Source organism: Megalopta genalis, chromosome 13 (genome assembly GCF_051020955.1).
Source record: "Megalopta genalis isolate 19385.01 chromosome 13, iyMegGena1_principal, whole genome shotgun sequence".
Taxonomy (NCBI): domain Eukaryota; kingdom Metazoa; phylum Arthropoda; class Insecta; order Hymenoptera; family Halictidae; genus Megalopta; species Megalopta genalis.
In genome coordinates, this window is record NC_135025.1 from 3,157,204 (window position 1) to 3,172,704 (window position 15,501).

The 15,501-nt window shown below is 39.7% G+C and overlaps 3 protein-coding genes across 4 annotated transcripts; 2 read left to right on the forward strand and 1 right to left on the reverse strand.

Annotated features, from left to right (window-relative positions):
• The first annotated feature begins 182 nt into the window (after positions 1-182).
• On the forward strand, positions 183-1,772 carry LOC117224218 (transmembrane emp24 domain-containing protein 7). Its single transcript, XM_033476999.2, has 3 exons — positions 183-507; positions 733-978; positions 1,053-1,772. The coding sequence occupies exons 1-3, from the start codon at positions 352-354 to the stop codon at positions 1,266-1,268; spliced, it is 618 nt and encodes a 205-aa protein (XP_033332890.1). The 5' UTR covers positions 183-351; the 3' UTR covers positions 1,269-1,772.
• A 491-nt stretch (positions 1,773-2,263) lies between these two features.
• LOC117224213 (CDK5 regulatory subunit-associated protein 3) lies at positions 2,264-11,370 on the forward strand. Of its 2 annotated transcripts, XR_004491156.2 has the most exons (12): positions 2,264-2,421; positions 2,621-2,795; positions 2,913-3,151; positions 3,210-3,480; positions 3,547-3,674; positions 3,745-4,014; positions 4,091-4,296; positions 4,370-4,541; positions 4,608-4,661; positions 4,984-5,353; positions 6,679-7,229; positions 7,308-11,370. XR_004491156.2 is itself a non-coding variant. In XM_033476993.2 (10 exons), the coding sequence occupies exons 1-10, from the start codon at positions 2,416-2,418 to the stop codon at positions 5,005-5,007; spliced, it is 1,545 nt and encodes a 514-aa protein (XP_033332884.1). In that variant the 5' UTR covers positions 2,264-2,415; the 3' UTR covers positions 5,008-5,675. The 2 variants fall into 2 exon arrangements, 1 of the variants encoding a protein (XP_033332884.1); XM_033476993.2 differs by lacking the exons at positions 6,679-7,229; positions 7,308-11,370 and having other exon boundaries at positions 4,984-5,675.
• LOC117224215 (uncharacterized) lies at positions 4,701-6,848 on the reverse strand. Its single transcript, XM_033476996.2, has 5 exons — positions 6,689-6,848; positions 5,946-6,180; positions 5,698-5,862; positions 5,207-5,316; positions 4,701-5,132 (listed from the first exon to the last, which is right to left on the reverse strand). The coding sequence occupies exons 1-5, from the start codon at positions 6,837-6,839 to the stop codon at positions 4,966-4,968; spliced, it is 828 nt and encodes a 275-aa protein (XP_033332887.2). The 5' UTR covers positions 6,840-6,848; the 3' UTR covers positions 4,701-4,965.
• Positions 11,371-15,501: the final 4,131 nt, after the last annotated feature.

Consider the following 15,501-nt stretch of genomic DNA (forward strand, 5'->3'; position numbering starts at 1 on the left):
CGGTTCGCAACAGCCTCGAAATTCGTCAACATGGTTGGCGGAATGTTCTCGAATAATTTACGAGTTATTTTACGACGAAAAGCGATATTTGTTGATAGAAATGAAATAAAAAAAAATACGATTTCTAGACGTTCTTAAAAATCGGACGTCACCGTAGTCAGTTCCGACAGTATGGCGCTTCAGTCGTATCAACGCGACTACATAATATCCGGCCACGTTAAAATAGCTTGTTTGGATAAAATTTTGGCCGGGGCCTTGATCGACGAATAAAACGTCGAGGTTTATAAACCTATTTAAGCTTTAATGTATGTAGAATAGTGTGCAAACAGCAACATACAAAGATTAATAAAAATGGACTACTGGTCGATTTGCTTGCTGTTAGTTTCGCTATTCGGTACGATATTACGCACTGGTGGTGTTGAGTTAACCTTCGAACTTCCAGATAATGAGAAACAGTGTTTCTTTCAAGATATTACGAAGAATGAGACGGCGATGTTGGAATTTCAGGTACGTTTTTGCATACGATCAAATGAATTACTTTTCTTAATAATCCGCAATTATGAAATCGTGCGTATAATCAGTTTCATTCATTGGGACGCGATAGCATTGGCCACGTTCACATTTTGACTGCGTATCTGTCATGAATTGTTGGCGATCGCGCTGATATTAAAGTTTCTGTTACATTGCTATACTGTATTTCAGAAAGATTTACATTTTAACATCGTTTTGCAGGTCGTGACAGGCGGACAATACGACGTAGATGTATCCTTAGAAGCACCAAATAAAGAAATTATCTTCCAACAAATTAAGACTCAGTTTGATTCGCATCAATTTACAGCTGCTATGACAGGAGCATACAAGGCCTGTTTTAGCAACGAGTTTTCTACATTTTCACACAAGTTAGTCTACATGGACTTCCGTGTGGGCGATCAGATGCCTCTGGCTGGTCTCGGAGAACATGTAACCGTCATGACTCAGGTAATACAGAGGTTAATCTTAAAGTGGAACGTCTTTGTTTAAAATTAGATACTGTAATCAATGATTTTGTTTAGATGGAGTCTTCGGTACACGAAGTACATACACACTTGAATAAAATTCTAGACTACCAAACACATCATCGATTAAGGGAAGCACAAGGCCGTAAACGTGCAGAGGATCTAAATGATCATGTGTTGAAATGGTCGATCGTAGAAACATTTACTATTATCGCTATATGTGTGATGCAGGTGTATATTTTGAAGACATTCTTCACAGAGAGAAAACCCTAGCGCATTCACTAGTGTACTTGCGAATGACAGTATTTTTTTTGCTCACAATAAAATACCGTCTCCGTCTGAGCGATGTGATAATTACATCATAAACGAGCTCTAACTACCAGTTATGGTGCCATGTTAACATCGGCCAGTTGTTTCGGATGTGTTGGCTTTCCTTCAGACGTCATGAAATAACTCTATATCAAACAGACGGAACATTCTAACAAGAATAAATTCTGTTCACTTGTGTATGAAAATGTGTATGCCCGTTCATGTGTGTATCATTTGGACATTAAGTTATAGGAAGGATAGGCTGTTTTAGAATGGGTACCTGCTCCACCGAGAGCTATAACAGGCAATAGTCGGAACTGTTATATTGTCTTACCTTTACTTACACGAAATTCTTAAGTTATAATTGTACTTTGCTACTGACAGCGTACCGGACATTACCGCGAAAGAAGAAACACATTTTTTCTTACTGTGAAACTGTAATATAATAAATTAAAGTATCTGCGCGAATGGCTATGTTTCCCTTAACGATCATTTATTCTCCTTGTTTTTAATTATTGTACGATAAGTATGTTCCTAAATTGACGAACTTAATCGATATCAAGAAAAATAGTCCTCTGTTGGAGACATTGGAGGTTGTATACAAGTTTTTCGTCAATAGGCATATTTTATATAAGTATTTAATACTTTAATTGTTAAAGAAAAAATGCATTCGCATATCAGAAATTTATATGTACAAGAAACGTAACGAAATAAATCGTAAACTTTCTTTCCATATCATAATATTGCAATTATTGATTCTCCGAATAATCGTACCTTGATATTACATGCTCAGAATGTAGTATAACTAGTTCCAATTTTTTTAAATAATTTTATGTACCATTTACCACTGTAATTGCTGCTAATGTGCACTGATGAAAATTTGGATACGTGGCACGTATTTTTGATCATTCATATGACGTTCCGTGGATTTAAATTCCGTCTTACCGGAAATACGTAAGGCACGTGTCATTAAGACAGCCGGTGTCGTATCCTGGTCGTTGTAATCACTTCGCAATGCTGTAACACTATAATCTAGAACTAACAGCTGTTATAACCTACAGAGAAACAGACAGGAGAAAATCGAAGTGATTGTTTATAGGCACTTTCAATTATGGAGGTAAATTTTGTAAATTTCACCCCTTAACGCTTAGATATTATAGAAGTTTACAGTCCAAAAATACACAATTCTTTTTGCACAATTTGATGTTCTGTATATACTGTAACATTGTTTATTTATTCTACACACAATGCACAATAAAATGTTAACATTAACCATAGCATATTCTAATAAAAATCGAAAACACTGTCTTTTTTAGGAGCAAAACTTTTCTATCATTATTGACACCAGAAAATTATTGGAGTGGTTAATCAGCAGGCGACATTGCAATAAAGATTGGCATACAAAGGTTTTAGTTATTAGAGAAAAAATTAATAATGCCATTCAAGATATGCCTGAACATGATGATATTGCTAAATTATTATCTGGAACATGTAAGTTGTATATGAATTATGCATATAATCTTTTAACATTTGATCAATGATTCCTGCAATTAATTTGCATATTCAACAGATCTAATATTACTTTCATATATGTTTATGTATTTTTAGATATAAACTACTTCCACTGCTTAAAAATAGTGGAAATATTGAAAGAGACCGAGGCTGATACAAAAAATGTTTTTGGAAGGTATGGTTCGCAGAGAATGAAAGACTGGCAAGAAATAGTGAAGGCATACGAAAAAGACAACTTGTACTTGGCAGAAATAGCACAAATGCTTATTAGAAATGTCATATACGAAGTGCCTAGCAGTAAGAAACAAATTCAAAAATTGGAGCAGATGCAAACTGTAAGTAATTATATTAGATTAATGTATTTTCATTGTGTTAAAATCAGCATATATTCAGGACTTTGAAAAGAAGGAAGCAGAGTATAAAAAATTAGAGAATGCAGCTCAGTCAGAGTTCGATGCATTTTGTAAGCAATTATGCATTGATGGCCATCATATCAAACAGGAACTGGCGGAAAAAGTAAAAGAACTGCCAGAAATTTATGAGAAAATTGCCAAAGAATCAAAATCAGTACAAAAAGCTATAGAATTTTATTGTGCTTTTGTTAATTACACTCTAGGTAGACTGCACGATGACGGCTGTGTTCCCATGCTGAAATATGTAATTGGTAGGGTCAAACTTAGTTGTGCAAATTTAACATGCAATTAGTTTCATATTTTCTGAAATTTATTAGAAAAGGGGAATACTACCACGTATGAATGGATCTATGGAGAACCCCCGTTATCAATTAATGAACCACCTTTAAACATAAACACTGATAATGACGATTTAGAAAGTAAAAAAGCTGAAGAAACAGAAACTGTATGTAGATTCTGAAAGGTTCTTGGAATTGTATTTCGACACATCAGTATTATCATTTATCAAATTATAGGAAATTGATTTTGGGGATATCGATTTGAACGCAGACATAGATTGGGGTGGTGATATTAATTTGCAAGATGGGGCAGAAATTGACTGGGGCGAAGGGAATGCGGAAGTAGATGCGCCCGCGGATGGCATAGATTTCAATATCTCCTTAGAAGAGTCTGGTATAGTCGTGGAAGCAGCTGGTCTCGAAGGTGGAGTGGCTAGCGGTACCGAAGCGTACACGGTTCTTGACAATCCTTCTACCAGAAGTGATTTTATTAATCAATTGTACGAGGTATATACCGTTACTTCTTCCTACTTACTTCATATCAGCAATTAAAATTTTGTCTGAACTGTGCGTCTCTATGCAGCTGGAAGCATTCCTTATATTACGATTACACGAATTAAAAGCCGACGATGGCGTGAATTTCCTAAGCTTCAGTCAGATTCATGATTCTATTCTGCAATATTCGAATGTAAAAAACACTCAGAATATGTTAGAGAGTGTGGAAGCCGTTTTATCCCAGATGCTGAACCCAGTGGTTCAACACCTGCATAACATTAAACATTCTCCGAGGTAAATAGATGAGAGGGATATTATTTGCACACAATAGCCAAACAATGCTGACACACCCATTCCCTTTTGGCAGTTATATAGATAAGTTTTCTACAACCTTGAAACATAAGCAGAGTTTAGTGGACAAAATGATAGCAATGCAACATACAATGAAACAGAAAAGGCAAACTGCCGCGAAAGAAGTGGCGGCGCTTCAACCCCTTTTACAATGTATCATACAAAGGACAAAGGAGCTACAAGAAAAGGTGTCTATAACGTTCTTTCATATTGTAAATATTTCTTCAATAATTTTTTTCCTCATTTATTTACAGATAGAACAAGATATTTCAAAGAAGTACAAAAACCGAGATGTACAATTAACCGGGGTAATTAACACTGTAAAATAATTCATATTACAAAGCGAATGTTGTTAATAGAGTATTATTTTTGTGTATGCTTTATTACACAAAGTTTTATACTTCGAAGTAAATTCTAATAAATCATTATACTTATATATATATATATATATATATATATATATATATATATATATATATTTCATTTATAAATAAATCTTGTACCTTCACTTGCAACATGTACAAAAGGATCGTGTTATCTTTGGTATATTAACGCAATTTATAAATTAATTTTCCATGTTAGTGTTTATATTCATTGTAATCCTGTTGATAATCACATGGTCATGAACAGATTCTGAACCAATCTCCATGGTGACGAGGTGCATACGGCTTTGGTCGTTGGGCAAGGGTAACGTCTCAGACACTCTGCGAACGAACGATCGCACTCGCATAACCGTTGAGAACACGACCCAGATCCTCCCCAGTTTCCATGCTCAACGGCTGCAAAATAAACGGGCCTAATAATTATGGAATCGAAAATAGTTTAGAAGCTGCAGAAACACGGTGGAACGTACCGCAGACCGGCTTGTAGCCATGATAACACCTCCAATAATATGGTACAAAGTACTCTGAAAACATCGGACAATCCGTAGCATCGTAGCACCAGTCATGCATTTTACAACACCTGGAAAAAAACAATGTTCAACTTCGGATGATCCATGGTAAACAATTTCCTGAATTTCTTTGGCATTTTCTCCATCTCGAGCATCAATTATTGAAACTTTAAAGATGCTTTCATGAGAAATGATTCCTTACTCTATATCGATGAACATATTACAATTACAATTATATTTGTTAATCTTGTCATCCTGATAAGATTGCTTTAAAGCATTTTATGCATTTAGATCTAAAGAATTTAAGAATAAGAATCCTGGATTCAGTGAAATTAGTAAAGGAAGAACGAAGCTTCCATTCTTCTCTATAGAACTGATTCAGACAATTCTTACTTTACATAAAGACCAGCAGTATACTTTGAAGGTTCAATAGTGACATATAAGTAAATTACCTGTCTATGCCGTCTATAACATATCCTGCACCCAGAAAGCCGCAATAACACCCATATCCTTTATAAGATAAAGGATTGCATCCGGTAGCACAAACCAGCATATTGTAAAGATGTATTACTCCCCTTTTGATCCTTTTATGGGACAGCGTCTCTTCGTTGTGTATCCTAAAACAACCCGTATTTTTTACTAGACCGTGTTCGATATTTTCCAATAAAATTATACAGAAATTTCGAAAAACCAGACTCACACTAACTGGTAATCCCCCGTATCGTTGTGGGTGAAATTGGTAAACGGCAGCTCCTGCGTATAAATATTTGTCTGTTGTTGCTGCACGGGCATCGAGCCCCATGATTCTTCAAGTTGGTCCTCGTAAAGATTCCCATTGTGCCATCCGTCGTCTATGTAATTAGCGGACAGCTCGTCTTTGTTCGATCTCAGCGTTCTGCTGCTCCCGATCTTTTGGATGTTCGGCGGATTCCTGGCTGCGTGAAAAAAATCATGCGAATATAAATTTCGTGAACGGTCATGAAAATCGTCGAAAATCCGAACGACGAATTAACATTTGTCTTTTTCATGGATTGTCCGCCGATTCGCGTTCGTCGCGGCGCGTGTGCTCGAAAGCGCATATTTTTCCCCGAGTTTTCTCACCCGTGCACTCGTTCGTTTCACGCTAGTTGCACCGTGATCTTGCAAAGTGAGCCACGCTTCCGTCTACAGTGTGTCACACGGTGCACTTATGACACTGAGAAAAGTCTGATAAATATGTCAACAATCCGGATTCGCGATTTACCCGGTCAAATTCTATTCTGTGTCAAAACTTTTCCATTTATCGAGCGATCGATGAAAAAAAAAACGACGGCAAAGAACCGGAATTCCGTAATAAAATTGTATCACGTACACGTTAACGTTATCAGCGAAACGTCCTATCATCCTGTTCCCGTTTTATTTACATCGTTTCATTTATGTCGTACGGTTTCTAGCATTACGTACCGCGACTGTCGCTGAAAGGCGACGACACGAGTATCACGAACGACAAGATGAAAAAAGCCCTCCACTGAACCATCGGCTGCAACATTCCAGGCCCATGAAGAATCAGCGCGACGTTGATCCTTTTACGCTTCATCGATTGATACGGTCTCATGTCATATCAGCTGCGAGCCGTTCCTAATTCGTCCCGCGTAACATTAACCGACAGCCCCGGTTTCATAGGATCGTCCGGAATCGCAGGAAAGCTCATCGTTCGACGCGCATCAGCAGGCTTTCGCGTTACAGCAGCATATTCGAACACTACCGAGCTTTCGGCTGAACTGTTTCAACACTTTCGAGCTTCTTTTTACCGTTCAAATCGTCACCGACGAATCCCTGGGACTGCTGACTCTGTTGGAACAATATTCGGGACTCGTCCGTTCAAGTATGAAGATATAAATTGTATTCAAAAAAGCTGCACAATTATCATCGTTTTAGATGGATTTGAAAGGTTCCGAGCCGGGAAACGAAGGTTCGAAAAACCGAGAAAAACCTACGAAATCAGGTAAATAACGCGAATATCGAGCACTTCGGCATTCAGCGATCATTGGCAGTTTTTAATCGGAGTTATCGTTGTTATCAGGCCGCGTTATGTTCGTATCAGCGGCTACGATTAGGCGAGTCTCGTTCGCCGGAGCCGGAGTGTCCTGCGGACCCGCGAGAGGATAACCGAACACTGGCAGGTCCTATCGAGCGTGGCTCGTTGAATGGCTCCCTTTATTATTACTCCTACCACCGCGTGCTCCGCAGGTTCCACGACCTCCGATTCACTGTTCTGCTGAACCCCGGTGACCCCGAGTCTCTCCGAGATCGCTCCGAACCGCTCGAACAGGAATGCCACCTGCGAGATATCTCGTCGGATTCCCGACGTCCGGGCAGACACGCTGTGAGAAACTCACTGTTACACTTTCGACGATCTTCTTCAAGAAAAGAGGACCCGGCGCGACGTGTTCACCTTATTCCACCTCTTCAGCACCGCGACTTCATAGCTGATCCTCTATCTTCGTGGTCCGAGCGACCGAGTCCTTCGACCTCCTTCGACCTGCGGGCTAGGGTCAATCTGTACTTGCGAACCCGTAAGAAAGACATTTCCTTTTTCATTTTTTAAAATTTTTATTTTATTTATTTTTATTTATTCTTATTTTATTCATTTTTATTTATTTTTATTTTATTTATTTTTACTTATTTTTATTTTATTTATTCTGCGCTAATTTCCATCAATTATTACAGTTATCTGTTAAAATTTAAGAACCTCTAATTCGCTAATTCTTAGTGACAAGTAATTTCCACACTAATAATAATTATAACAAATACGCGAAATAATCGTGAACGAAACAATCGGTATTTATCGCTAACACATAATGATTCACACGTTTCTTTCCGATCGAGATTACTGATCTGCGAGCGACGTGCTACCGGAAAAGATACACTGCTCTTTAATTACCGTAGAATGGACTCAGCTAGATAGATACGATCTTAACGCGAAGTAGTCCGGTCAAACTCAAAGGGCAAAGGATAACGTTACTGACCGTGTTAAAGTTTCTCTGAAATTCGTCCAGAAAGCCTGTGAATCGGACGAAGACAGTTTTAACAATTGACCAAAACTATGAATAAGTTCATTCGCCAAAAATTCTACAAATCGCTGAAAATAATTCCGACTGCCAATTGAATCGTTTTGCAAAAATTGCAATTCTAGATTACAACTGGTCTGCGGATATTTATTCAGAATATTAACGGTATATATAGTTGCAGTAATTAATTGCAAGATACAGAAGCTGCATTATTATTTAATTCTTATTTAATTAAATATTATTATTTAATTCTTATTTAATCGAATATTATTATTTAATTCTTATTTAATCGAATATCAAATAAATAAATCAATAAACATCCGCAGTCTAATCACAACGATATAAAATTAGTATCATCGAATAATTTAGCTGGATAATTTTTATTTTGCATAATGGATTCGGCCCATTTGCATAGACGCAGTCTATTTTGTCGGCGTAATTCCCGTTTACGATTCAAAATATGGAACGCGTCCTCCGGATCGGAGTATCGGGAACAAATTCACCGACTGACCGACTGTGCGTTGCAACTTGCAACGGGAAAATAGTGAATGGATCTGCCGGATCGCATCTAGCGGTATCTACAATATGCACATTAAACAGACGTTCGATGTAATAATATCGGCTCGCGGATCGGAGGAGGGCTTTCAATTAGGCGAACCGATTTACCCGGGAGATAATGATGAATTATACGAGAAGGAAGCGTTCATACACCATTTGCTTCCGCCTTCGGTTGTTAACATCGTCGAAGCGCTACTTCCTCGACGATCTCGACGTCTCGTCGGACCGGTGACATTTCGGGAAGATCGGTTTCATTGCACTTCTGGCATGGTTCAAAGGTGCCTGTTATTTGCGGCGATAGGCTTCGGTTGCAGGTTTCTTCGATGCTTCTCTTAATTTCTTATGAAATTATTCTTTTTATTTCTTTCTTTTTCTTTATCCTTATTTTTATTCTTTTCTTAATTTCTTTTCTCATTTTCTTTATTTCTCGTGAAATTATTTCCTATAGGTCTTTTGCAAAGAATGATAAAGATTGACAATTTAGCGACGACACAATCGAATAAATGACATTTAGATTTTCAATAATTGGCGAAATAATTACCGTGAAATGGCCAATTCCGCGCAACAACCGGCGAGAGAAGAGCGACGCGACCTTGGATCGTTTGTTCGCGACGCGGGATTCACTTTCTCGAAGTCGGATCCGCACAGGTTTGCGCAATTAATGCACTCGCACACACCAGACCGACCGATGACCTGTCGCGGAATGAACGCAGAAAATAGCCTGGGCCCCGTTAAATATCTGTCCGCCGTGTTGCGACAGGTCTCCCGGAATCGATGGACCCGCGAAACGATCTGCAATTATTTGCCGGACCGTGACGATCGATATGAACCGATTGGCCAACGCTTCCGCGAATATGATTCCGCAACAATGGCCGGATTCACGAACGAAATCAGAAGAACCGAGGGAAAAACACCGCCGCACCGGGCCAATTACGCAGGTTGCGTTTCAACGGACCAGAAAATACTCGAGCGTTCTCCAACGTCGAGTTTTTCGGTAACAAATTTATTAAACGGAGCAACAGAGAGCGGAGGGTGTTTTTCAAGATGGCCGCCAGGAGCCAGGAACCGAACGAAAAGCTTTCCTCATCGCGATCGCGGGTCTACAGTAATGTCTCCCTTACTGACGCTCAGATTGTCCACTAAAATGGACAATTTGGGAAGAGGAGATGCGATTATTCTATTATTATTATATTATTTTATAATCGTGGACAATTTATAACTATAAAAATAAACCGCAAGGCTCGAATAATCGTATCTCCTCTTCCCAAATTGTCCATTTTTGTGCGCAATCTGGGCGTCAATTAGAGAGATATTACTGTAATCGGCGCACAGTGCCGAAGGAGCTGTGTAATTATTTCTCGCGATAAAATCGACAATTCTTTAGCAGGAAATTAGAGCCTCCAGGCTTCCTCCACCGATCGAATTCACGGTTCCGCCTCCCCCATGGCGCAGATATTAAATAGAAACGAGAATGATTGCTATTTCTTGCTGGAGACTTGCTGCTTCTCCTCGGGATTTTTCATCGGCGACGAAGACCGGCAATTTCCAGCACGCAATTCCAACTGCAAATTAGACAATGTCTAAACACGACGTTCTCTTTATCGTGACTACAAAGCGCTTTGCGCTCCGTTCTTCGACAAACGACGGATCACCAGTTTTGCGCAATATTTAAATGGATAGATTGCGTGTTGACCAATCGAGCACGTATTTCCTTGGGATTCGCATTCTTCGGAGGGTACTTTCTCACGACGTCCAAGTGCCTCCGGCTGCTAACGAATCTCGTTCGGCTTAAAAATCAGGAAAAACATTGAAACGATCTTTCGATTCTAACAGCTGATTGCCGAGAGCACGCGGTTAATCTTGAAGACGGCAATTCGCAAGAATTAATTTGTATTCGCGTTAGTTGCAAATTAATTGCTAACGGTGATAAAAATGCTGGTAAATTGGCTTTAAAACGTTGACATTTTCAACAGTTATATTCTATAATTACAGTTTCATTTGCTAATGTTGTTGGAAGGCTAATTTTAATAGGTAATAAAATTTGTCTTCTTCTTTACCGCATATATTTATGTTCAACTTTTTGATATTTTCCGATAAGCCATCGTGCAATTATGGACATTGAATAAATAATAAATATATGCATTTCGGTTAGGAAATATTTTCTATCGTTTTGGGCGCCCCTTGCTCCATCGCGCGGTTTCTGGACCGAAAATTCCGTCGGGTCCACCGAGCACTTTTCTAGGAACAGTATTTCAGCCCGCTTAAATATGTAAATCGGATCCCGGTGACCGCTCTCAGAAGTAGACCGTCTGTGAAGCGAGGTGTATCGCAACGTAATTTTGCGAGGCGTATCAAGGCCAGTTTTACCCTGATTCCAAGGCGAGCGTAATAGGACATAGAATTCCAGCGCAACGTTATCGTGAAATCGATTACGCACTTTCGCCAGTAACGTCATGCTCCGACACAGCTATATAATCATTGTATTCGCTGTAAAATTAAACATCCTTTCTCCTCGAATCTCGAATGAACAATATAAATCTATCCTCGCGACTATATCAACGAATCTCCGAATAAACGCGTTCGAACGAATTCGCTTCTGTTCGACCACGATTCAGAGTCCGCGATTCTCTTTGCAACCGCATCTGCTGTCAAAATTGTTCCCGCCTCAAACATTTCGTCAAGATTGGTCCATACCGAACGCGCTATTACGGCGAAGAAAACGTTGAAACTCGAGATGAAAGCAGCGTCGCCGGACACGGCGCGCGATGTGCAAAACACCCCAAAAGCTGGTCGCTCTTAGGATCTGTCCGTCGACTTTAGGACAAGGTGACGTTTAGAAGGTTTTGGCCATTTTAAGGCACGTTTGCAAAAGCGTTTTTGCAGACCGTGCGACGATTCTTTGATCGACGAAGATCTGTACTCGAGATTCTGGGGGCTCTATGGGAAATGGAATTGGTTACGGCCGATCTATTTAGCTGTTCCGGACGAAATTATGCAATTTTCGTGCATTTACTTTCAATGTCGAGCCGCCACAAAGACCGGCAACGGGCGCATTAACTTTCATTCTTTTTTAACGCTTTCTTGTTCCCCCGATCCGCCGGGGAGAGGTTCTTTTCACTTTACTGTTATGGTCGTTCGTAGAAAATGTTTCAGCCGGGCAAAAACGCTGGCTGGCTAGGCGTGCGTTAAACACGGGACACGGGAAAAAGGGTTGGCTGGCACGAAACGCAAGATCGGCGGTAATTTCGTGGGAAAGTGGTGCGCAGAAAACGTCGGATTTGCAAACGATCCGCGCGGTCATGGAAATCCGCTGGAAATCGCGGTATCCTGTGGCCATTCGGGAACGATTTCCCACCGTTTCCGTCTCTTTATGGGGCCGCTGAAAAATTACGGCTAATTGAACCGGCGGGAGTTCCGACGAAACAATTCATTTGAGATCGCAGAAACGCGCGAAGAAACTGCGTCTTCCGATTTTTATGGGGAAGAGGAAAAATTGGGAGAAAGTTACGACTCTCTGGAACAATGATGGAGCTCCTCGCGATACCGTGATCCCAATTATTGATGGCGAATGGTTACGATGCTCCCCTGACACAATGATGGAAAATATCCGCTGAGCAAGAACGATCTGTTTGCAACAAGAACGTTACCAGTTGTTTGCGGTAAATAAAACGAATAAATTGTGTTTGGCTTTCACGGAAATGGAATCTCGTTACTTAAAAATATCAAAACAGAATGTGGAACATAGAAAATGGGAAATATTAAATAAAAGTTCGGTTGGGATTGGATTGTCAGTTTCGAGTAAACAATGCATTTTTGAGAGGAAGCATCGTGAATTCTAAAGTTCTTGATGGTGCACAGTGGTCCAGCTTGAAGAATTCAGTGACATTTCATGAAAAAATCAACTTTTACAAATTAATAATTATTGTATTTTAGTGTTGCTTTACAAAGGTCTATGTAAATATTTTAATTACTATTGAGCGTTTAAAGTTGAGGGTTTTGGAGGTAGAAATAGAAATATCGAGAATGCCAGAATCTCTATGGAATATTTTTATTAAGCTGAATCAAAATTGAACAGATTCACACTGTTACCGATAATTCACGAGTTTAGGCATGTTAGCAAACATCGAGTATAGTACATACCATGTTTCTACTGCGAGGGTTTCATCGCACACGAGGTATAGGAGTCGCCTCGATACTTACGATATTATCACAAACGAGGCATCAGACCTCGTCTGGAGAGCGATCATTGTAACGGATTGTATACTCTATAGGAAAAAGCGACAGATTTCTTGGGTCCATTTTACTGTAAGTGTCGCATTCTTCTAAATATTTATATCAATGTTTTAGAGTATTTTTGAAGAATAATAATTATTGATTAAAATACAAATACATTTGGAAATAAGAGAATTTTTATTGAAAATTTTAATTAAATATTTATTACTAATTGACAATTTGATTTTGCAAGTACTAATTGACATAACAAACAACCCCTTTGCGGTGTCGAGCACAGATTATTATAAAACGTATACTTTAAAATTTTGTTATATTTTGGTGAGCTTTTTTCTATCTTTTTTTTTAATGCTTTTGTTTTCTATCTTTTTATTTTAATTCTTTTGCATATAATTCTATACAATTTTTATTTTGTTGGGGGTTTAATTTTTACAATATTTGTACAATTTTTAGGCTTCTTTCCTCCTCTTTCTTTTCCACTGCACTTTCACTTCCACTACTCACACCATCCTCTTGCTGTGTGAACGCCGCTTTTATTCGCTCTTAATGCTAGGTTACAAAACGCTTTACAATAATCATTCCGCATAACCCACACTCGCTCGCAAATCTACGCATACGCTATCGCAATTCTATACTTAAAGTTCCAACGATGGTTGACACCTACTAACGCCGTTCTTCATCTTCCAAGGAATACTTGGAATGTAATATAGGAAACCCTTGCGGGTTCCCAAAAAGTTCGGATCAACCTACATGCAAGCAGCGAACCGCTCACACTAGGGATCCTTCAGATAAAAACCGGGTCTACCAAAAGGCTGACTGCGGCGAAGACGGTGGCCAAGTACGCCTATTATATGCTAATAGCCGCAGCTTCTTACTTGCGAGAAAGGCTAAGCGACGCTGGCCACCTAGCGGCTCGAGCGGGAAGCAGCGCCATCTAACTAACTCTTCGCGCCGTCTAACCATAATTAACACGGAACCTACCGCGATCAAAGTGAATGTTCTTTTATTTTGCAATTCTGCAAACTTTAGAGACTCTTTCACGGCAAATGCTTGAATAAATTACATTATTGGAGCAAGTTTTATAACAAAAACTTTACAAAATAAATTCGATTTTCTTGTACGAAGCAATGCACGCCAGGCACTGTTCCTCCTTGGTAGGATAATAATTACGAATAATATGTTAATATATAATATTAATATTATATAACATTATTATATTATAATATTAATATTCCAATATGTTTCTATTTGTGACATAATATAAATGTTACGTGATATAACATAAATTATGTTAGATCACGGCTTTACCGATTTCTTTAAGAAACGGCATCGCCCGTCGATAATAAAGAAAACGATTGCAAACCGTGAGCTACGTTTATCCGAAAACTGCCGGCGCGTGAAGGGGTTGAAAAAAAGAAAAAAGGAAAAAGAAAAAGGAAATAAGAATAAACTAGAATACAATAAATTCATAAAATCATACACAATTACCAAAATACACAGAATAAACTAGAGCTAAACCGAATACAAGAATAATAAGAATAAACTAGAATAGAATAAATTCATAAAATCATACACAATTACCAAAATACATAGAATAAACTAGAGCTAAACCGAAACAAGTCGCGTCGAGTTAGAGCCCATTGGGGTAACCGTCGACCACGTGGTGCTCAGAAAGGTCCGTTTCTCAGGGATCGAACCAGGCTCTCTGCCTTCAGAGAAATCAATCACTCGAAGAAAAACTCCGAATCGATCAACGCCCGATCCGAAGCCGAACGGAAACACGGCGCCGGTCCGCAAAGAAATTCGCGAGTCACCGTGTTCCAATATCAGGAACCCACCTGGGAAACAAATCTCGTTCGGGACGTGGAACAACGCCGGGGCGAAATGAAGAACGGCGGAAAATAATGGAACGGCGGCGCAACCTTAAGGCAATGAATTGTTCGACAGGGCGGAGGGAGTGGGCGGGGAAAACTGATGGAGTAGCCGGAAGATTGAGGATTCGATAGTCTCGCAAGAAATTCTGCTCGCGCGGCCGATGTATTCCCTGCAATTCCGCGCCTCTTCTCTTCTTCCCTATCTTCGTCCTTAACGACCGCGGCTCCTAAACCAACGGCGGCGGGAAGGGACGCGGGCGAAGGAGGAGGAAGGCGAGATGTTATTCGAAATCGTACGAAACACGGACTCGTTTCGTTCCGTGATCTCGCGTTACCGTAAATTCCTGTCGCAGTTACGGAATCCCTTCATTCTTCTTCATACGCGGCCTCGTTGCACGGGATTCCCGCATCCGCACCCTCGATCCGGTCTTCCCGCAACGGCGTGTCTCTAGCTTCGGTGCTCCCGGAGTTTCTTCTCGCGTCGACGGATAAAAAGATTTTACGGGCCGCTCCGTTCCGGCGACTATGAAAATCGATTTTCATT

Bases quoted from the DNA above. Each gene is read 5' to 3' on its own strand.
- LOC117224215 (XM_033476996.2), bottom strand. From the start codon at position 6,839: ATGAGACCGTATCAATCGATGAAGCGTAAAAGGATCAACGTCGCGCTG. The intron at 6,181-6,688 runs GTACGTAATGCT...TTTTTCACGCAG, and splicing joins GCCTTTCAGCGACAGTCGCG to CCAGGAATCCGCCGAACATC. The intron at 5,133-5,206 runs GTACGTTCCACC...TTTATTTTGCAG, and splicing joins TGGCTACAAGCCGGTCTGCG to CCGTTGAGCATGGAAACTGG.
- LOC117224213 (XM_033476993.2), top strand. The intron at 3,152-3,209 runs GTAAGTAATTAT...GCATATATTCAG, and splicing joins AATTGGAGCAGATGCAAACT to GACTTTGAAAAGAAGGAAGC. The intron at 4,542-4,607 runs GTGTCTATAACG...ATTTATTTACAG, and splicing joins CAAAGGAGCTACAAGAAAAG to ATAGAACAAGATATTTCAAA.
- LOC117224218 (XM_033476999.2), top strand. From the start codon at position 352: ATGGACTACTGGTCGATTTGCTTGCTGTTAGTTTCGCTATTCGGTACG. The intron at 508-732 runs GTACGTTTTTGC...ATCGTTTTGCAG, and splicing joins CGGCGATGTTGGAATTTCAG to GTCGTGACAGGCGGACAATA. The intron at 979-1,052 runs GTAATACAGAGG...GATTTTGTTTAG, and splicing joins ATGTAACCGTCATGACTCAG to ATGGAGTCTTCGGTACACGA.